Genomic DNA, 23372 nt, shown 5'->3' with positions numbered 1-23372 from the left:
CATTTTTTTTTGTTTTAATTCATTCATTCCTGGGATGAGGGCATCACTGGTTATACCAGCATTTATTGACCTTTCCAGAGTCAACAACATTGCTGTGGCTCTGGAGTCACATATAGGCCAGGCCACACAAGGATAGCCGTTTTCTTTCCTAAAGGACATCAGTGAATTCATGGCCATCATTTGACTCTCAATTCTAGATTTTTTTTTTTATTTAGGAGTTCAAATTCTATCATTTGCTGTGGTGGGATTTGAACTCTGGCCCCCAGATCATTACGTGGGTCTCTGGATTAACGGAGAAAATGAGGACTGCAGATGTTGGAGAGCAGAGACAGTGTGTTGCTGGAAAAACACAGCAGGTCAGGCAGCATCCAAGGTGCAGGAGAATCTGTGCAGAAATCCTAATCAAGGGCTTATGCTCAAAACATCGATTTTCCTGCACCTGGATGCTGCCTTACCTGCTGCGCATTTCCAGCACCACACTCTTCATCTCTGGATTAACAGTCCAGCAAAGTGACCACTAGGTCATCAACTATTCAATATCACAATTTCAAATGGGATATTGCTTAGACACTCTTGCTACTTGTTTAATTGATTCAGCTGGGCATTCCACACCATGGTCGTAACTAAAAGAAAGTGCATTTACCTGCTGTTTGAGCAGTGTTCATGTCTAGCTAGCTGCTACCAGAAATACACATTAACCTGTCATTTGCCTCAAAATCTTCATAAATTGTTAAATATTGGTTGCTGTATTTGTTGAATTTCCCAGTGAATTCCCAGTGTGCACGTGGAGAGCAATTGCAGCTGCTTAACTCAAATTTAGCAATGTAGTTCATTCCTATGCTTTGTTTTTGTTTGTTCTTAGACACCACCTATTTCAGATACCAAAATACCAGCGGGACAGAAGACAACTCCTTCTCAGCCAGCAATATTACAGCCTACAGTGGAACCCAGTCCACAGGTATGGAGTGATGAGTCTGTGTTTGTTGACTGAACAATTTTATAGAAAACACCCCACTCCATAGAGACCAATTTGATTGGTCATTCTCCCATTTGTAAGTCAGAATGTTGTGGGTTAAAGTGACACTGCAGATGAACACTGCTCAAAAAAAAAACCAAAGAACTGCAAATGTTTGAAATTAGAAATAAGATCATAAATTGCTGGAAAATTTCAGGTCTGGCAGCATCTGTGGAGAGAAAGCAGAATTAATTCTTCTGAAGGAGGATCATTGGACTCTGATTGTAGCTGAGAGAATATAGGTGTATGTGCTTAAACGGGTGGGGGTGAGTGGGGGAAAGGAATGAGTAGGAGTAAATAATAGGTGGAGATGGAGCCCAGAGAGAGAAACAGTTGGGCCAAGGAATGATTAAAGGTCAGCCTGAGCACGTAAATAGCTGTTAAGGGGACCCATTAGTGGCTAACAATGGGTTGTTTGAGATAGTGCTGAAAATGTGTTGCTGGAAAAGCGCAGCATGTCAGGCAGCATCCAGGGAACAGGAGAATCGACGTTTCGGGCATAAGCCCTTCTTCATGCCCGGAACGTCGATTCTCCTGTTCCCTGGATGCTGCCTGACCTGCTGTGCTTTTCCAGCAACACATTTTCAGCTCTGATCTCCAGCATCTGCAGACCTCACTTTCTCCTGTTTGAGATAGTGGCCCATGTGATGCCAAGGCTTGAGGTAAGGATATGGGAGAAGGTGTTCAAGCCCTTCTAGTTGAGCTCTATATACAGTCCAGAGGCTGCAACGTTCCCAAACTGAAAATGAAGTGGTGTTCTTCCACCTTGTGCTGAGGTTCATTCGAGCACTGCAGCAAGCTTGAGACAGAAGTTGGGCAGGTAACCAGAAGTTTGCAGTCATTTTTACAGACCGAATGTAGATGTTTGGCAAAGCAGTCACCCAGTCTGCACTGTCTCCAAAGACCGCAATGTGAGCAGCAAGTACAGTAGACGAGATTGAATGAATAAAATGCAGGTAAATCACTGCTTCACGTGGGAGGTGTCTGGCACATTGGCTAGTGAGGAGGGAGGAAGTACACAACTCAAGTTTGTGCCAGTTCAGTGCAGTATTGAGGGAATGCTACAATGTTGACGGAACAATCTTTCAAATTAGACTTCAGACTGAGATTCTCTGTCTGCCCAGATTTATGTAAGAGATTCCATGGTATTGTTTGAAGAAGAACAGAGTTAAATCCTGACCAACATTTCCTCATTTCATGATGTCTGTGAAATATTTCCTATGAGCAAATTGGTTGGTTTGGCCGCAACTGTGTAACTTTGTTACTGTAATACTCAAATATCCTGGGGAATTGATGTGCTAAATTAATGTGTTTTATTATGAATTACCTGTGTAGTGAAACAATAAAAGCAGTTAAAATCTATCTTAATCATTTTACGAATTTAAGTTTCATCACTGTTTCCTTACACATTATGTCAAATTGCACTAGGTGTTGCTCAAGTCAGTCACTTTGTCCAGAATTTTAAGAGCAATTATTAAAAAGTCCGGGATTTGCAATTTCCCTGTGACTGGATGGACATGCTGTTTTCAGACCTTTGCTTGTGACTGACTTTAATTAGGAAATTGACTGGAGCAACAGCCTGATGGAATTTGGGTACTTATACGGAGTAGAAAATTAATTAATTTTGCCGGAAAACAGTCGTCCAGATCATCTGACTACTTCATGATGCAACATGTTTCAGCAATGATATGTTGTGCCACTGTTCTGCACATGCAACTATTTGGCATGGACCCATTCACATTCATAATCCTTCTAGTTCTCTTGTTTGAGTTTCTCTGAAATGAATGTTTTTAGATTTAAGACTTTTTTTTAATCATTTTGGTATTAACAGTATTATCTGAACCACTGATCTTAATTACTAACTTGCTGAGCTGCTGAACATAGAAACATAGAAAAAAGGAGGAGGTAGAGATCATTCAGCCCTTTTGAGACTTATCTGCTATTCAATATAATGTTTGAAAATTCAGCTAAGTACCTTGTTCCTGCATTCTCCCCATAACCTTTTATATCACAATTGTTATGGCGCAGGAGGCCCATTTGGCTCATCATTTCTGCACTGGCTCTTCGATCAAGCATTACCTGGTTCTGATCTCCTGAACTTTCACCATGTCCTGCACCCAATTTCTATCCACATAATCATCTAATGCTGTCTTGAATGCCTCAGTTGAAGCTGCCTCCTCCACGTTTCTAGGTAGTGCATTCCATACCCTACCTACTCGTGTAAAAAGAACTTTTGTTTTCCCTAATTACTAGCCAACAGTCTCTGACCCTGAGAAACTGATTTTTTTTTTTGTTGTTTTTGGAATGTTAAATATTTTGATGTTTTTTTTTAAAAAGTAGTTTGTTTGAATGATGATTGAAACAAAAATAATGGTAATCACTTCGTTTGCATTCTAAAACTTGAAAGAGAATAATATTGGGTGTTTTTAATGCCTTGTTTGCTATGTGTTGACACTTGTGTTTTACCTGCTTGCTGAAACTGCACACTAAAATATTTTTATCTAGAGTGCTGGTTTAAATTGCCATTGGGAAAAGATAAAATCATGCTACAGTGGTCGCTATATCTTAAGCGCACCCCACACTCTACTCTGATCTCCAGCATCTGCAGTCCTCACTTTCTCCTCCCCTGAGAATTGAGATTGCATTACTATAAAGTATATGTTGACACTTATAAGCCACTTTAGCTTTCAAAGCTGCAGCAATTGCAGTTGAAGTAACTCTGCAGGTTGCGATATCTGAAAAGTTAGAATTCAGTTAGCATTATTTTAAAACTTTTATATTTAGTATTACTATTAGCTTTGAGTTGAGACTTGTGCTAGAACATTGTTGGTAAAACAAAAGTCTGTCTCAAAAGTTCAGTTATGCTCCAAGTTTATACAGGAGCTCATTGATTTTAAGGTTAATTATCCTTTCTGAACATTTGGTTGTCAGATTATTCTGAAATGATATATATTTTTGTGATTGAGGCAGATTTAAATCTTTCAGTTCCTTTTCAACTTTGTTTCGTTTTTAAGAATTAAAATCTTGATTACTTTCCATAACTTAAATTTTTCATTTTGATTAGTTCATGCTGATCCTGCGGGTTTGTTTTTGGGTTTGGAAAGTTGGTGTGTTTATAATCTTCAATCCCAACAGTATACAATCAGTGAGAACTTTTGAGATGGGCTCTTGCAGTTATTGAAGATCATGGAGTTAGACTGTCAAGCTTGTGTTGCAGATACTACTGTTTCAGCAGGCCAGGAAGTTTCTGACTACCTTATCCAGTCCACTGTCTACACCAATTAACAATGACAAGTATTCAGAGACCTGCAGTTTGTTAGGGGCAATTCCTTTCGAATGTAAAGACAAGGTGAGAAGAAAGATAGGATCAGGTAGGCAAACTAGCTGTTTCCTGAAAAAGATTTTTATTAGTCCAAGTTGTAACATTAAGTTTATTAAGGTTTTGTTCCCACAATGGTAGATCTCTAATCACTTATTTGAAATGTACACTTAAGTGGATCTTGCTTGAGCAAAGTAATATCTTTGTATCATGATGGGTATCAACACAAATCCCAAGTTCAAATTCTATTAGTAAAATCCAGTGTTGTTGTTAAATTCAGTTTTAGTAGCCTCATGATCCAACGCATGCAGCTGAATAAGTGGGAAACCACAGTTACAGCCCCTTGTGTTTCCCATTGGTTCTGCCAAACCTGCCACCTCTAACTGGCACCTTGTACGTAGTTGCCTCCATTTTGAGTTGAAAATTATGTCATGTCTGTTGTCAATATCACTTTTTCATTAGCTTATAGCGGGATAAATGTTCTTTGTATATTGTAGTTCAATAATAACCATTGCACAACATTTAACATGTTGATGGAATCATTCATCTGTTTTGACTATAATTTATGCAGTAAAGACTGCAGTGTTTCCACTTTAGTTTTCATATTATGGGATGCCATGAAAAGCACCTCTTAGCTGAGCTTAATAGCGCAGCCCCATTCTAACCTGAGTGAATCCAAGTGCACTAAAATGTTTTTTTTTTACATATTATCATTGCCTGTTTTTGTTGTGTTTTAACCTTTTCTATTCCATTGGATCCCATCCCTGGTTGTCCTTGAGCTGTGAGGTTTGCTCGGCCATTTCAGAGGTTAATAAAGAGTAACCGCATTGTTGTGAATTGGGACTTGCACATAGACCAGACCAGGTAATGATGGCAGATTTCCTTTCCTAAAAGAAACCGGATGATTTCTTTTTCTGTAAATAGAGATTATGAAGCTGTCTTTCAGTTCCAGATTTTTTCTCTCTTTAACTGAACTTGAGTTCTGCCAGCCGCTGTATGGAATTTAAACACAATTTCCAAAGCCGTAGCCGGCTGTTGGTGTTACTACTTCAATAATTTTGCCTCTATGCCATCGTCTGTGGTCAAGACTGGGATGAGTTGCCATTTGCTCATTTCACATGGGGCACTTGCAGTCAGCTGAAAGAGAACCTTCCACTGCATCAGTTAGGTTAGGATCTTTGCATCTAACTGCAAAGTGCCATCTCCACTTTCTTCTAGTTCAAAGTTTGGGAGAAGATTTGTAGCTTGGGTGCTCGTTGTTGTGGTTCTGTTCGCCGAGCTGGGCATTTGTGTTGCAGACGTTTCGTCCCCTGTCTAGGTGACATCCTCGGTGCTTGGGAGCCTCCTGTGAAGCGCTTCTGTGATGTTTCCTCCGGAATTTATAGTGATTTGTATCTGCCGCTTCCAGTTGTCCGTTCCAGCAGTCCACTGCAGTGGTTGGTATATTGGGTTCAGGTCGATGTGCTTATTGATTGAATCTGTGGATGAGTGCCATGCCTCTAGGAATTCCCTGGCTGTTCTGTTTGGCTTGTCCTATAATAGTAGTGTTGTCCCAGTCGAATTCATGTTGCTTGCTTGTCATCTCAGTGTGTGGCTACTAAGGATAGCTGGTCATATCGTTTCGTGGCTAGTTGGTGTTCATGGATGCGGATCGTTAGCTGTCTTCCTGTTTGTCCTATGTACTGTTTTGTGCAGTCCTTGCATGGGATTTTGTACATTACGTTGGTTTTGCTCATACTGGGTATCGGGTCCTTCATCCTGGTGAGTTGTTGTCTGAGAGTGGCTGGTTTATGTGCTGTTATGAGTCCTAGTGGTCGCAGTAGTCTGGCTGTCAACACACTTCACATTCAACAACCAAATATATGAACAAATCAACGGCACATCTGTGGACTCTCCCATCTCTGGACTCATAGTAGAAGCGGTAATGCAAAGGTTAGAACAAACCGTCTTAATGCAAGTTCAACCCAAACCCTGGGTCAGATATGTAGATGATACCTTTGTGTGGGATATAGGTAAATTAATGTTTCTTCTGCAGATCTGCAATTCTGCAATTATGGTTTCTGGTGCGGGGTGAATGAACTCACACCGGTGTGGGGTTGTTTCGGCCAGGAGCTGGGAAGGCGGGGGTGGGGGCTGTGTGGAGGAAATATATAATTGTATGCCAGCATGAAACGTGATTGCAAAACAATAGTAGAAATACAGGCACTAGATGAAATGCTGTGAAGAGAGGCCTGTATAAACAGTAGGTTTCCCACTTGTACAGAGACGTGGGAACAAACCCCAATTAAAAGGGCTTAGTGATAAGATGCTGTGAGGGGCAGCACAGATGGAGGGTGTAGATAATGGTAAGCAAAGGATGGGATGAGGGCATACGGCCTTGAGGTCAGAGTAAGTATTTTGTCACAGACAAGACCGGGTAAACAGGAATAATGGGGCCAGTCTTGGGGAACTGGAGGATGTAGATAGGGGAAGAGCAATGTAAAACAAAAGAAGCCAAATTATATAAATATCGAGCGTTTGTCAAATTCGGTGTGTGTTTTGTCCCTGCCTTGTGACATCACACCCACTTGCAAGTGTAAAATAAATGACACTACTGATTCAGATTTTTTGGTCTCGGACTGAAATTATTGAAGTAGTGAGCTTTGTTTCTCTCATTTTGTAATCATTAAAAACACAGAAATAGAGAACACACACCGGATCATCAACGCCACACTCAGAGGAAACCGATTCACTAGAGAGGAAGAAAAGGACAACCAACTCCCATTCCTAGACATGATGGTATAGAGAACACTGAATGGAAAATTCACCACAGGTATACAGGAAAGCTACACACACCGACCAAGTCCTAAACTACGAAAGCAACCACCCCAACACACAAAGGAGGTTGCATCAAGACACTGTTCAAAAAGGCCACAACACACTGCAGCACACCAGAACTGCAAAAAGAGGAAGAAGAACACCTCTACAATGTATTTGCCAAAAACTGATACCCCTGCAATTTCATCAACAGATGCCTAAGGGAAACACAATGCAATGAGGACATGCCACAACCCAAAGGACTAGCCACACTCCCACACATCAAAAACATTTCTGAACTGACAGCCAGACTACTGTGACCACTAGGACTCATAACAGCACACAAACCAACAGCCACTCAGACAACAACTCACCAGGATGAAGGACCGATACCCAGCATGAGCAAAACCAATGTAATGTACAAAATCCCATGCAAGGACTGCACAAAACAGTACATAGGACAAACAGGAAGACAGCTAATGATCCGCATCCATGAACACCAACTAGCCACGAAACGATATGACCAGCTATCCTTAGTACCAAACACTGAGATGACAAGCAACATGAGTTTGACTGGGACAACACTACTATTATAGGACAAGCCAAACAGAACAGCCAGGGAATTCCTAGAGGCATGGCACTCATCCACAGATTCAATCAATAAGCACATCGACCTGAACCCAATATACCGGCCACTGCAGTGGACTGCTGGAACGGACAACTGGAAGCGGCAGATACAAATCACTATAAATTCCGGAGGAAACATCACAGAAGTGCTTCACAGGAGGCTCCCAAGGACTGAGGATGTCACCGAGACAGGGGATGAAACGTCTGCAACACAAATGCCCAACTCGGCGAACAGAACCACAACGCCCTTCTCGTTCTCCAATTTTTTTGCATTTTGATCAAGCTTTGCTTACAAAAAGTGCTTTAAGATGGCAAAGCAGGAACAAAAAAATGAACAGCAGTGTTAGTGCTGTCTAAAGGTTATGTAAACTGCTAGTTAGGTGATCATTGTGCTCCAGTTGGTCTGTGAACTGACCCGCCTGTTTTATCATAGTGTTAAGGGGTATTTTTACCATTATTTACACTTACTTTATATCCTATTCAGGTCAGTGCTACAGCTGCACAGCTGGCACTGCTTCGACAGCAGGAAGAACTAGAAAGAAAAGCTGCTGAATTAGACCGCAAAGAGCAAGAACTGAAGAATGAAAGTTACACTTGTAAGGATATTGTATGGTTGGGGGGGGGGGGAAGGAAGAGAGAGAGAGACGGGGGACGGGGTTGGTGGTTGTGTATGAGGGTGGTGGGTTTAGTGGGTTGGATATGCAGTAGGACATGTGGCCTGGGGATGGTAGGTGGTTGTGTGGGATGGTTCAGGAGACTGGAGAGAGTATGTGTGGAGGTGGCGTTTCTGTAGGGAATGAGATACACATAGGTTATGAGGGAGGATTGTGTGGGAGGATGTCAGGCTGGGAGTGGAGGGTGAGCGATTATGTAGATGGGATGGTAGGGTTGTTTGAGCTTGGGTATAGGATTATGTGCATAAAGATGATGCATGCATGTATGGTGGGGAGAGAATGAGTCTGAATGAGCAAAGAGACGCCTATCTCTCTCCAAACACCCTCCCTTTTTAAATATTATTACAAGAACAAAACAACTTCAACTGTGATCATTTCCAGAAGTGGTTTTATAGTTGAGTTACCTCTTGTGTTGCAAGTCTGATTCTACATTTGGTGGTTGTCTAATTATTGAGACTAGACCAAAGTAATGTTAAGCACATTCTCAAAAGTAGTTTCATAGTTGCCCGACTATTAGTACTACATTTGGAACTCTTGAAGAATTGTTGTGTGAAGTTAAATAGTGTCAAATCAAACTGAATTTGGTCCAAACATCGTATCAGCTAAAGGTATAGAACATTCAGGATTTCAGGTCTTTAAAATACGCTGCTTCTTTTAAGCTTTGTTTGAAAGCAAAATTTCTTCATTCCTCCATGCAGCAAAAAGAAATAACTGGCCTCCTTTTCCTTCGTTCTGCCCCATCAAACCATGCTTCTACCAGGACTTTGCAGCAGAGATCCCATCAGGCTTTCAGAGGACAGTAAAAATGTTGTACTACTTGTGGATGTGTAAGTTGCAGCCAATGATTCCTGCCTTTTGTTTCAACCCCTACCGAAGTATTTTTGTACAAATCTTTGCAGTTGTGCATTTTAGTGAAAACATTCAGTATTATTGGTGTAAGTTAATAAATTGAGCTTCAACCTGATTAGAAGACCTTATCTTATCTCAGATGGCAAACGACAAGTGAGTCAATTATGCAGGGTCATAAATGTACAGCACGAAAACAGACCTTCATTCAACTTGTCCATGCTAATCCGATATCCTAAAATTAATCTAGTCCCATTTGTCAGCATTTGGTCCATGTCCTCATGTACCCATCCAGATGCGTTTTAAATGTGCTAAGTGTACCAGCCTCCACTACACCACCTGGAAGCTCATTCCATACAAATACCACCCTCTGTGAAAAGGTTGCCCCTTAAGCCCCTTTTAAATCTTTTCACCTCTCACCTTAAACCTATGTCCTCTAGTTTTGGACTCCCCTGCCCTAGGGAAAAGACCTTGGATATTCACCCTATTCATGCCCTTCTTGATTTTATAAACCACCCGAGAACCCTCTGCAGTCTCCAGTACTCCAGGGAAAATAATCCCAGCCTATCCAACCTCTCCCTATAGCTCAACCGCTCCAACTTCAACAGCATCCTTGTAAACCCTTTCAAAGATAACAACAAAAGAGGCTGTGGAGTTGCATTGTTGATGAGCATTGAGCTAGTCATGCTAGCCTCAACTCAACATCATAAACTGGTGAAATTGTGTGCTGTTTGGTGAAGTTTGCAGAAATTCAATTGGAGGTGTTTTTAAAATTTGAGATTCCAAAGTTATTGTTTGAGTGATATGTAGAATTAAGTATGCTCACAAGTTATTGAAATCTGGTTTTTCTTCCAACAGTCCATGCAGTCACACTGTTCTTGAACCTCCTTGCTTGCCTGGCTGAATTTATTGTTGACGCAAAGTTTGGAGTTGACTTTGGCTTAGCAATCTTATGGTTTTTGCTCTTCACCCCTTGTGCCTTCCTGTGTTGGTATCGGCCAATATACAAGGCTTTCAGGTAAAATGTCCTCTGGATCCGAGCTGGTTTTCTTTTCACTTTATGGTTCACCTCAATAAGACCGGGTCTGCTTCATAATACTTAATTTTTTTTGGTTTATTGAATGGCTGTGTTCATGTAACCATGTAGCATGCAAAATAACACATCTGCAATTTGCCATGTAAGGCAGGGCTTTTGACTTCCTGTGACATTGTGTGCAGAGTAGAAACCAAATGTATTCCTGGGTGAAACCAACTTTGAGGATGGGAGACCAACTGGATCTGTGCACAAATGTGTGTAAAGGATGATTGAGCCAAAATATGAAATAAGGACTTAATAGTGAAGTCTATACTTGTTTATGGACATTATCTGGAAATTGAAACCGAAAAAACTGCATGCTGTAAATCAGAAACAAAAACAGAAATTACTGGAAAAGCTCAGCAAGTCTGGTGGTGTTTGTGAAGAGAAATCGGAGTTAACAGAAAAAATGTTCTGAGGGAGGGTTACTGCAACCAGAATGTTAACTCTGATTTCTCCTCACAGATGCCACCAGACATGCAGAGCTTTTTCAGCAGCTTCAAGTTTGTCTGTATATATTGGTTGTTTTGTATTCTATCTTACTAAGTCTACAGTGCTGTAGCTCCTCCACAGGTGAAGGATATAATGACGACAATGTGGCAAGTTTGTTAGTAGTTTCCATTTTAAATGTGCTCCATAGGAATAAAGAACTTTAAGAATATGTGAGTGTATACAGCATTTTTTAAATTTATACAATTAAGTACAAAGGCATTTGGTATCCGGGAATAGTCATAACCTGAAATACTACAGTATTAGTGGGCCTTGGCTCAACTCTTGCTTAAGCTAGGCATCCTTTTGCTAGCTGTATCCAAAAGAGGAAAAGTCTGAGAGAAAGTTAAATTGGAGCAGTTTTTCATGTTTTTATTGACAAGATGAGAGCTGCAAGCTATGCCAGCATTTATTGTGCAAGCCTGATTGCCTGAAGATAGTAGTGAACTGCTGCCTTGAACCGTTGCAGTCTGTGATGTAGGGACATGTGTTGGAGGAGGAAAGGTTCAAATGAGCAATGGAGTAAGCGGACTGGTGCAGACTTGGTGCAACTTGCTTTCAAGAAAATATTAATGGTTTTAAGTCTAAATCTACACTAGTCAGCATGATTTTTTTTTGAAGCAGAAGCTAGAAATTGAACTGAGTAAATAACATCCTAACTTATAAAATTTATGTAGAAGGCACAGAACAAAAAGGCCATTTGGTCCAGCTGATCAATGCCAATTTTTGAGTATCCTGCCACCCTGTTTCATCTAACTGTAACAGTATATCCTTCTATTCTTTTCTCCTTGTTCTTGGAAGCTTCCTCTTAAATATCTATTTGATTTGTCTGAACTACAAGGATCGGTGCTGGGTCCACAACTTTGTCAGTTACACAAATGATTTGGATGCGAGCATAAGAGGTATAGTTAGTAAGTTTGCAGATGACGCCAAAATTGGAGGTGTAGTGGGCAGCGAAGAAGGTTACCTCGGGTTACAATGGGGATCTTGATCAGATGGGCCAATGGGCTGAGGAGTTGCAGATGGAGTTTAATTTAAATAAATTTGAGGTACTGCATTTTGAGAAAGCAAATCTTAGCTGGACTTAATGTTAAGGTCCTAGGGAGTGTTGCTGAGCAAAAACCTTGGAGTACAGGTTCATAGTTCCTTGAAAGTAGAATCGCAGGTAGATACGATAGTGGAGGCATTTGGTATGCTTTCCTTTATTGGTCAGAGTATTGAGTACAGGAGTCGGGAGGCCATGTTACGCTGTACAGGACATTGGTTAGACCATTTTTGCGTGCAATTCTGGTCTCCTTCCTATTGAAGGAACGTTATGAAACCTGAGGGTTCAGAAAAGATTTACAAGGATGTTGCCAGGGTTGGAGGATTTGAGCTATAGGGAGAGGCTGAATAGGCTGGGGCTGTTTTCCCTGGAGCATCAGAGGCTGAGGGGTGACCTTTATAGAAGTTTACAAAATCATGAGAGTCATGGATAGGTTAAATAGACAAGTCTTTTCCCTGGGATAAGGGAGTCCAGAACTAGAGGGCCTAGGTTTAGGACGGGTGGGGAAAGATATAAAAGGGACCTAAGGGGCAACTTTTTTCACACAGAGGACAGTGCATGTATGGAATGAGCTGCCAGAGGAAGTGGTGGAGGCTGGTACAATTGCAACATCAAAAAAGGCAAATGGATGGGTACATGAATAGGAAGGGTTCAGAGGCATATGGGCCAAGTGCTGGCAAATGGGACTAGATTAGGTTGGGATATCTGGTCGGCATGGATGAGTTGGACTAAAGGGTCGGTTTCCGTACTGTACATCTCTGTGACTCTGACTCTACTCCATGTGGTAGCAAGCTTCACGTTCTACTTAATTTCTGGATGATTGTATGTATTAGTACCCAGATTATAACTTTGCCTTCTAGTTTTTGGATTTTTTTCATAAGTGATCTCTTCTCTGCATCGGATTGACTTATCAAATTCCTACATAATTGTTAAGGACTTATAATGGTCACACCATGCCCTTATTGAGAAAAGCCCAACCCTTTCAGTCTTGATTGTTATAGCTTCTATATTGTCCTTTTTATAATCATTTTTGGATCAATTCTATGCTATTATTTTCAACATTTACTTGACTGTTTTCAGAGATGCAATAATTACAAGTTTTTAAATTGTGAAAAGCCTAGAATAAAAATGGACAAAAGATTTTTTGGTCTTGATTTGAGAAATAAATTTGAAGTGCAACTTAAGAGCTGAAGGCCAGATGAAATATGGATGACTGACAAAACCTGAATTAAACTGCAATGTTAATATTTATGGAAGTAATAATGGCTCTTTCAACAACGCCTTCCAAACCTACAACCCACTTAGCAGAACAAGGGCTGTAGATGCATGGGAACGCAACACCTGCAAGTTGCTCCTCCAAGCCACCGCTTCATCCTGACTTGGAACTGTATTGCTATTACTTCAGTGTTGCTGAGTTCAAATTCTGGAACACCCTCTCAATGACACCAAATACAATGCAATGGTTCAAGATGGCAGCTTGTTGGGGGCCAGTGAGGTTGGGCACTGTGACAATGCAATAGTTTTAAGAGGTTGTTTTGTCCTGGTTTCTCTAGAAAGATTGAACAGGAGGTATAGAGCTAGCTAGTTAAGATCACTTGAGTATATTGCTTGGGAAGCCTTAGGTTTGTTTTTTTTTTAAAAACAGTCTGAAATGTTGATGTGGCCAGCTCTTATTAGACTGTTGAATTTTGTTTTTTTCAGTAGTATTAGAAGCTATTGAGGTCTCAACAAAGTTGGAAGCTTCAGTGAATGTCTCCTGCCTGCTGTTCTCTGAATTTTCTTTTTTCCCTTCTGGAGGAAGAACTGCATGTGATAGTTAATGAAACTATTATTCTGTTAAGTTTTCCAATAGAGTTAAGCTAATCTATTCCTCTTTGTATTTAACTAGTGGTTTAAATTTTGTTTTGCTTAACATCGAGTAGTTTGACCAGTCTCAATGCAACTAGAACGGGCACTTTACATTTACTTTTAAACTAAGAAAAAGTCGGGGTCTAGGCTACCTAAAATATTTTGAGGGGCTCTGGCCTAGTCCATAACAGCATGAAATGTTGGTCCAGCCAGTGGTTCCCATGTCCAGTGAATTGATATTTCAAAAAATTATAACACTCAGTGCTACAGCACATTATTAACATCTGCCATAGGTAACTTATTTCAGCCAACTGCATCAGAGGAGTTGGAAGTTGATTTTAGACCTGGTTGTCTTTGTGTGTAACAAGAAAATCAATGGCAAGATACTGATGTTCGAATAAACTGAGACTGATTAATTGTGTCACAAGACTAACTTTTCAAAAAGACTAACTTTTTAAACTTGTTTTTTCAGGTCCGACAGCTCATTCAACTTCTTTTTCTTCTTCTTTGTGTTCTTCTGTCAAATTGTTCTTTATGTCATTCAGGCAGTCGGCATTCCCAATTGGGGGGTCAGGTAAGTGTCCATTCAGTGCTGAGTGAAAGAAATATTCTTTGGTGTGAGTTTTTGTCTTCTGTGAGCTATCTGTGGCTTTCTGCATATTCTCTATACACTTCCTTCAACAGATTCCAGTAGCGTGTATAGACAGTTGATATGACATGCCCTGCTGACTATTCTAGCCACTGGAGAGGCACGTATTTCTTAACTGACCACTCTTTCCCACTCAATGCTTGTTGTGTTTTTAAACCTCACTGCTTTCTTAATCAGTGTTCCTTTTTCTTTAGGGTCATCTAGGCTCTGACATCCTTAAACAAGTTTCTTTGATCCCTTTTGTGACTGTCCACTTGTAATATTTTCATGGTTGCTGTACTGCTATTTGGTCAGATTTGTTGCAGCCCCCAAAATGCACACACTTCTGTCTAGTCACAAGATAATTGTTCCTACAGCTGAATTGCATGTACTCCTGGCAATGCAAATCTTTCCTTACATTATCTGGTTACATTGATTTAATATGAATCATATTTAATATGAATGATTCAAATGCAGTCTACTCCTGATAGCTCACTCGATCTCTTTATACCAAGAACCAAATTGAATTACTGTGCTCTTTAAATTTGGTTTGAGGAAATAAAATGGTCACATTCCAAACAGTGCAAAAGGAATTTGTTATCTAGTAATTCAATCTAACTAATTTTGAATTGAGGAGTAGACTGTGCTGGGTGTATCTTTATGGTTTTGCATTATTCTCCCTTACCCGATCTTAACTTTGCACTGCAAACTGCAGAAACTTCAACAGGACCAGATTGATTGATTTTTGTGTTACTTCAGTAACAGTCAGCTCTAATCCAAACTAAGTTCATTTGAACTTGTTCATGGAGTTAATTTTGGTTCATCAAGAATCGTGTGGGAATGCGAGAAGCAGCATACCAAAAAGTGAGGTGCCCACCTGGTGAAGCTACAGAACAGGGCTACTTGTGTGCCAAACAGTTTAGCCACAGGTGATAGCGCTGAGTGCCAAAATCAACTTCAGTTTGCCATGCAGTACTGACACATCCAGTTGTAAATGATGGTCGACAACCAAAGAATTCACTGGAGGAGATGGCTTCATGAATATCACCATCTCCATAGTGGGGAATCCAGTGTATGAATGCAAAAGATCAATCTGAAGTATTTGCAACTGTCTTCAGCCAGAAGTTCTGAGTGAATGATTAATCTCTAATTCCAGTAAAGGTGCGAGACATCACTGCTAGTCTTCAGCCAATTCTATTCACTCCACATGAGATCAAGAAATGGCTGGAAGCATTCTTTGCTGCTGCAGTTGTGGGATTATTCAATTATCACTTGGCAGTGTTTGCAGATCTAGAAGGTGCAAGGCTGAAAGAGACAACTTCATAGGTGGAATGGTGGCTCAGTGACTAGCACTACTGCCTCACAGCGCCAGGGACCCAGGTTCAATTACTGCCTCAGGTGACTGTGTCTCTGGGTGGAGTTTGCACGTTCTCCCCATGTCTGCATGGTTTCCTCCGGGTACTCCAGTTTCCTTCCACAGTCCAAAGATGTGCAGGTCAGATGAGTTGGTCATGCTACATTGCCCCTAGTGTTAGGTGCATTAGTCAGGGGTAAATAAAGGGTAGGGGAATGGGTCTGGGTAGGTTACTCTTTGGAGGGTCTATGTGAACATGTTGGGCTGGATAGCCAGTTTCCACGCTGTAGGGAATTTAATCTATGAAGTGGTGACCCAATCACTTGCGGATGCAGTTTAACCACTACCTTGAGGTATTTCTGGTAAATCTAAACTCAGAAATTAGTCTGTGATTTGTTGCATTGTGATTCATATTCTCAATTACTTCAAATCCCAGAACAGACAGGACTTTAACTTCCTTCCAATAGTTGGCCAAAAAAAGCTATCTTATAGGCTGTTTAAATGTGACTATCAATTTTAAAGACTTAAGTTTATATAAAGTAAGCAAGACTGCTGCCCCCAAAGGGCGCGTAGATGGAATTGGACTGAGTTCCACGTTTGAATCTAATGTGAAATTTGTTTACAGTGCAAAGATTCCCATGTTGACTTAGTGTTAAGTTTGAAAATTTCTGTCATTCGTCGAGGAAGTGTATTCTGCATTTAATAGAATCTGAATAGTACCACAGTGAAGCCAAAAATGTTCAAGATGGTATTCCCCAGATTTATAACTCTGCTAAACTGAAATGCTTCTCACCCAGGGTATTTTTTAAATTGCAAGGTGAGAACAGATTTCTTTTGAAGGACCAACAATGGGAAATTAACTAGCAATCCCTGGTCATTCAAGAAGCAAAGGCTCTTAACTATCTGATAAAAGTAGGGCTAATGCCACTAAGGCAGTCAACACCAAGGTACAAGGGGATGATCTGTGTTCAGGTCAGGGTGGTCTTGTGCCTTTAAGAGCCCACTGGCTGAGTTAGCACGCACAGTATTCTAGTGATATACAACGCAAGTTCATACTAATCTGTTTTTGATTGATTGTGTTCTGTTTTATCTACTATGCCATAAACTAGTTTGCAAATTCACAGAGCAATATTCACTTAATGGTAGTGCAGACTGTTCTGAGATTAACTCCATACCTGTGTGTACGACATAAAAATGAGATCCAGAGCATGAGTTCCATTGTGCTGCTGGGACTGTAGAAAATGCATGGCAGAGAGAGATAACCCAAGGGAAAAGTGGTGATTAGATTGCTGAAGGGAACAGCTGGTGCCCTGAATGTGGAGAGCTATCTTTGTCAGACTCAAATTCAGAGTGCCCAGTAACCATAAATCAATTGTCCTCTGTAACCTATGCAGTTAGCAAAATACACTAGCAGCTTGACCTGCTTTTCATAAATTATATACGATTTCAATAGTTTCCCCCAATACTTCCCTCTTACTGGCTTATTTTGTTTTTATAAAAGTGGCATGATTTTGCAGTTTGTTGTCTAGCCTTTCAGAATGGTTTGCCTATTGCCAAAAGTGATTCTTGGTTTCTGTAAAATAATGCTAATTTACCACCAGCTAAAAGTAACCAGCTTAACCATAAATATTTCTTTTCAGTGGTTGGATTGCAGCACTTAGTTGGACAAAAACAAATCTTGCTGTGGCAGTGGTCATGATGGTAGTAGCAGTATTCTTCACCGTGTGTGCAGTTTTGTCTTTGTTGCTGGTACAAAGGGTAAGAATGTCTAATTCATCCTTGTTGAGTTGCTTGCCTCACTCCTGACCTCTGTTCATCTTTTACTGAAACCTTTGGACAAGCTCTTGGCTGTCTCCAGATTTGAACGTTCCACCGCTGTGCTGGCTGTCAATCTTTCACCCTCTATATAAATTTCAGTTCATCCAAAACCCCACGATCTCACTCGAGCAGCTCTTGCTGACCTACATTGGCTGCTGATCCACTTAAGCCTCAACCTTTTAACATTTAAGTTTAGATTCGAGTGGTGCTGGAAAAGCACAGCAGGTCAGGCAGCATCCGAGGAGCAGCAAAATCGACGTTTCGGACAAAACTCTTCATCAGGAATGAGGGGCATTCCTGATGAAGGGCTTTTGCCCAAAACGTCAATTTTGCTGCTCCTCTGATGTTGCCTGACCTGCTGTGCTTTTACAGCACTATAATTTAGACTTTGATCTCCAGCATCTGCAGTCCTCACTTTTCGTCTTTTTAACACTTAATCCTAGTGTTGTATGATTTTTGCTCCTTGGGCAGCACCCAGGTTTCTATCTTTTAGATGAGTCTGTCGTGTAGAGTTTCCATGTTCTCCCTCTGTCTCTTTGGGTTTCCACTGGGTGCTCCAGTTTCCTCCACAGTCCAAAAATGCGCAGGTTAGGTGGATTAGTCATGCTAAATTGCCCCACGCTGTCCAGGGATGCAGATGTTAGATACATCAAATGGGGTTCACTGGGAAAGGGAGAGTCTCCGTGGAAAACTGGTCAGACAGCTAGTTCACATTCGAGGGACTTAATGGCCTCTTTCTGCACTGCAGGTATTCTATGATCCTGTCTATCTTACATTGTCCTTTGTCTTTTTGAAGGTTCAAATGATGAGTCTATGTACACAAGTTAAAATGTCGTGGTCAGAATTTAATCAAAAGACTACTGAAATGTCAGCCTTTATAATCTCGGGATAGAAGGGAGAGAAGGTGGCAGGGATGTACTGTTTTTTCTCCGTAATACCATAGTCAAACCACATGACTATTGTGTGTACTATACTAACCATGATGTGGCGGTGACAGTATTAGACTAGGGTAGACGATGTTTAAAAATCCTACAACACCAGGTTATAGTCCAACAGGTTAGAGTTAAGTGATTAAAGACTTAACAGCAATCTAGGTTTGTTCAATACATCGCAGCAGTTATGACATGTTTATCTTTTACTGTAAACTGTCCTATGATCCTGTACCACTAGCTACCTGATGAAAGAGTAGTTCTCTGAAAGCTTGTACTTTTTAAAAAAAAAAAAACCTGTTTGACTATAACCTGGTGTTGTAGTTAGTATAAAGGCGAAAATCACAACAGTGTATACAAGAAACATTGGTCTTGGACACCGTGTAATGCAAATTTACCTAAATGTTAACAAGGTGCCAATGATCAAATTGAGGTTTGTGTTACAGGGAATACAGATGGTTAAGATCTGATCTGATTAAGATTTTTAGAATTCTGAAAGGAATTTATAGGCCAGATAAAAGGTTATCCCACTGGGAGAGGAGTCCATGACAAGAAAATGTCCTGTTAAAATAGCCAAGCTATTCAGGACAAATATTGGACAAGATTTCTACAGTGTGGGAAAAGTGTGAAACTCCCTCCTGCAAGAAGCAGTGAATGTTTGCTAAATCAGTTTTAATTCTGAAATTGGTAGTTCTTTAGTTAAGGGGTGTGGAAATTAGGATGGCACACTCTCGTCACTGAATTGAAGAACAGAAATGAAGAGCTAATGGGATCACTTGTACCCATGTTCCCCTGTTATTGTCTGGTCCTAAGTTTTGCCTTCACTGACTAGTAATTTTCCACCTCTTTCCTACCCACCTATCCTCTCTGCCATTTTTTTCCCTCCGTAAAACCCATTTTTTGACCAACCTCTTTCTCACTGGCTGGCAAACATTTTTTGTTAACTATGTCTGTTTTTACCATGTGTATCTAAGCAACCACCTTATGTTTTCTCACATGAGAAGCTGCAATATAAATTCAAGAAGTGTAGAGATAAGATCGGACAAATTGAAATAAAGTCTTTTTCTTAAGGTTTTTTCTCTTTTTTTTTGTAGGTACATTCAATATTCCGCAGCACAGGAGCCAGTTTTCAGAGAGCACAAGAAGAATTTTCCCATGGGGTCTTCTCCAATACCACAGTGCGCAGTGCTGCAGCTAGTGCTGCATCAGCTGCTGCACAAAGCACCTTCCAAGGAAACTAATTACTGGAGATTACTGTTTTCAAAAGTTATCCTCTTTGTACGTTCTTTATAAAGATGCACTTTCATTGGACAAAATGTGTATTTTGTGTCTACCTATTAAGGGGGAAGGATATATTAGGCTTTAATCAAAGGGTTTCAAACAAACTGTTGGTATCACTGCATTTTCTACTGTAGAAAACCAGCTGCTCAACAGTTTGTATTTTGTTTATGAAGAATTATTGGTCAGTGTGTTGGTTCATTGGGGAGGTACGTTTACAGAAGAGAGTAAAACATCAAGCTAACTTTTTGAAGTTTCATATTTTAATAAGTTTCTTCAGTAATAAGCACAATGGATTTTACTAGCACCTGAAGTATTGTTCAACACTATGACATTGTGTATGCCAGCGCTGGTCATCTGTTCTGTGGCACTGCATCTGTCTAGTTGATTTTTTTTGTATGATGGGCTGGTTCTTGCTGCTTTTTAAGTGGAATCACATTTGGAAGAAGGTGCATCATAGAAGTCTGGCAGCATCATGACAATACTGCAAATTCATGGGTGAAAGTTTTGAGCTTACAGCTTGAGCTCAACTAGTCAATTTTCTTAATCATAAATTCTTAAATGTTTAGATTGGGTATTTAAATGTAGAATCTTATGGAAACTTTCAGCATATCATCAGCATTTATGAAGGGATACGTAGTGCTTTCGGCAGAATAGACGACATTCATGGTTGCAGTTTTTTGCTCCATCCTTCCATCCCATTCATTATATACCTTTTATCAAATGTTGTTCACTTCAAATTTTGTTTCTGACCAAGTGTCCACAGACCTGATGTATCTTCCTATTAAGTGAAATATTCAATTCCATGATTAACATCTATTTCATGGGTGCTGGTTGATCTGTTTCCAGTATTCTCCTGCTCTTTGATTTTTTTCTTACATTTGCATTGTGTTTTTTAAAAAAAAATGGCTATATAAAGCTATTTCAGGCGGTAGTAGTATTCCTTTACCAAAACAGTTACTTTCATGTATGCTTTGGAGCATTTAATGCTCTTTTGTAAGAACTATCTCAACCCACCTCCATCTTTTTCAATTATATCCAAAGTATTTGGGGGAGGTAAGAGAGGAGCCAGTGTTGACTGTAGGTTTCCTGAGGAGTGAGTTGATCAGATTTAATCACTCTTAATCATGTGGATTGTTAACACAGTGGCAAATATTGTGGATGCTTGAAATCTGGAATAAGGGCAGAAATGTGTTAAAACTATTTGAAGTTGAGCAACACCAGTGGAGTGAGACACAGATAATATTTCAGGCTGAGGATGCTGTTAACTAATTTTTCTTAATTCATTTGTAGAAAACAAATTAAATGGTTTAACCTTTTTAGTCATTGGGATCTCTTAAATTTTTTGTAATCTTTTTGTCTCTTGAAACTGAGACTGCTACTACTGGATTGTTTGTTTTTTTTCTTGTTTCGGACTACTGTTGTGAAGCAGGCTTTCTGTTGTTTTTTTTTTAAAAACCTGTTTATAACACAGCTTCCACACTGGGATTCCGATGGTAAAATTATTTTTGGGTTATACTTGCCAAAAATGGACTGTACAGAAACCTTACTTCAGTAATTTTGCCCTTTTTCTTGTCACTCTGTCAATTTTAAAACAAAGCCATATGTCATTCTTGCATAGGTGAGATTTCCTATGGAATTGTTAAAATATCGCCTTTATTGAACTGCCTCTGTCCTCTTTCTTGCCCTTCTCCAAGATGACTGGATAAACCATGCCCATAGGAAATCAAGAGTAAGTGATTGTTGGTTGAGGCTAGGATTTATTTTCCCATTTGATGTCTGCAGCAACAGTGCTGGAGAGCATCTTCCATGTCGTCTTAACAAGTACACTCTCAATTAGTTTTTCCTCAGGCCTCACTCATTGGTAATTGGCCTGTTAGGTCCCCGAGCTTAGAGTGGAACCATTTTTGTGCTATTGGCATAATTGCCACTGAAGTGTTAAAACACGAGACTGTAACTGCAAAATTGAATTATTGAAAATCTTTCCTTTTCCCTTCAGTTTAGTTTGGCATGTAACAAGTGCTGGACTACCAACAAATTATGGGAGCTTGAGCTTAGCGCAAAACTAGACAGAATGACCAGAATTTCAGTCTTAGCTTCAGAGCTTTTGGTTTACAGGACTTAATTTTGAGTTTTATTTTTGAATCATCAAAATGAGCTGATGTAATTTTTTTTGATTTCACAAATGTAAATGGGATGGTCATTCGCTTGAACAAGCTTTCCAATGGAATGAATGATGTTAGCTTTTCATTGTTTTAAAAAAGAATAATTCCATGCAAATGCCCTTTTAAAACATATTTGTGCTCAAATAAAGGTATTTAACTCGATTCCAGTAGTTCTTTTGACTCTTCAGACCAAACGTTTCCTAGAATGGAACTTTCTTTTTGATAAGAGCTGATGCACCTTCCTATTGAGTGAAATGTTCAATTCCATGAATGGACTGATCTGAAAAGTATGAATTTGACTGTCTTGAAGCCTGATCCTGAGAGAAGAACCTCTGAATGTTTGATCTGAGCTCCTTGATTTGAATGACTGTAAACTCCATTCAGTGATTTCATGCATGCAATCTTTTAGAACTGAATCACTTGACATCCTGCTTCTCTTCACTGAAGCCTGGAATTTGCTATAGATGTGGATATAGCAAGTTGAACAATTGTTGAAAATCTTGATCAGGTTCTTGGCATCTCCAATACCTACTGTGAAGCTGACTACTGTCAGTAGTACTGTATAGGTCTGTGCATTCATCTTACAATTAGAAGTTGTGATATTTTGATATTCTTGTTTGAAGTATTTAATTTGTTTTCAGAAGTTGGTTCCCTTTTGGGTACTGTTGACCTTTTCTCATCTCTCAATCCTATTCCAGGTACAATTCTGCAACAAAGAATTCATTTGTAATAAGTACTACTTTTGATAAGGGAGTGAAATGTTCCTAGGTGCTGCATGGGAGCAGAAGCAAAATGTGACCAGCAGTGAAATGTTGGCTTGCATGCAGCTCTATGCAAAGATAGACTAATAAGCTTCTCAAAGGAGAAAACTAAGGTAGACAAAGTTTAGGGGGAGAATTTCAGGGCTTAGTGGATATAATTCGAAGGCACAGCTACTGATTGAGCAATGAAAATCCAGGAGATGTGCACCAAGCCACAATTGAAATGCAGAAATCTGAGGGTTTTACAATTGGAGGAAAAGGGTAAGACCGTGTGATTTGAAAGATCAGAATGAGAATTTTGTGATGGTGAAATAGTGAAATCCTTTTGATATTTGTAGTGAGAATCAAATAGTTATTGTATAGTGTTAATGCCTTGTTTTTCTATTTAGTTAATATTTATGTTTTAAAAGTACATTGAACATATTCACAAGAGGATGCTAGTGACTGATTTACTGTGATTGCCAGATTTACTGTTTATCAAGCCAGGTCCCGCTCTTGGATCTGACTTCTCAAGATGAGGTCATTGGTCCAATTGGAGAACAGTATCCTTCAACATTTAGGTGTAAGGGAGAGGTCTAGTTCTGAAATGATATGGATGTAGAAACATTAAAAACACTACTCAAATATCTGAATCACTAGAACTGTTCTGATACGAGTGACTCCTCTCAAATTCAGCCAGGCCAGTCCATTTTTATGCTTCAATGT

General features: G+C 39.9%; 1 protein-coding gene across 1 annotated transcript in view; it reads left to right on the top strand.

Annotated features, from left to right (window-relative positions):
• LOC122542530 (secretory carrier-associated membrane protein 2) overlaps positions 1–22068 on the top strand; it is a 46340-nt gene extending 24272 nt beyond the window's left edge. The window contains exons 3-9 of the mRNA XM_087982141.1: positions 863–958; positions 8242–8353; positions 9130–9258; positions 10136–10295; positions 14207–14308; positions 17357–17474; positions 19558–22068. Coding sequence (XP_087838267.1) covers positions 863–958; positions 8242–8353; positions 9130–9258; positions 10136–10295; positions 14207–14308; positions 17357–17474; positions 19558–19704 — 864 coding nt within the window. The 3' untranslated portion in view covers positions 19705–22068. The remainder of the gene's footprint in view (positions 1–862; positions 959–8241; positions 8354–9129; positions 9259–10135; positions 10296–14206; positions 14309–17356; positions 17475–19557) is intronic.
• Positions 22069–23372: the final 1304 nt, after the last annotated feature.

The sequence above is a fragment of the Chiloscyllium plagiosum genome, unplaced genomic scaffold, assembly GCF_037043375.1.
Source record: "Chiloscyllium plagiosum isolate Xiang-an unplaced genomic scaffold, Cpla_swu_hap1 HiC_scaffold_42, whole genome shotgun sequence".
Lineage (NCBI taxonomy): Eukaryota > Metazoa > Chordata > Chondrichthyes > Orectolobiformes > Hemiscylliidae > Chiloscyllium > Chiloscyllium plagiosum.
This window is presented reverse-complemented; position numbering and strand designations above follow the sequence as displayed.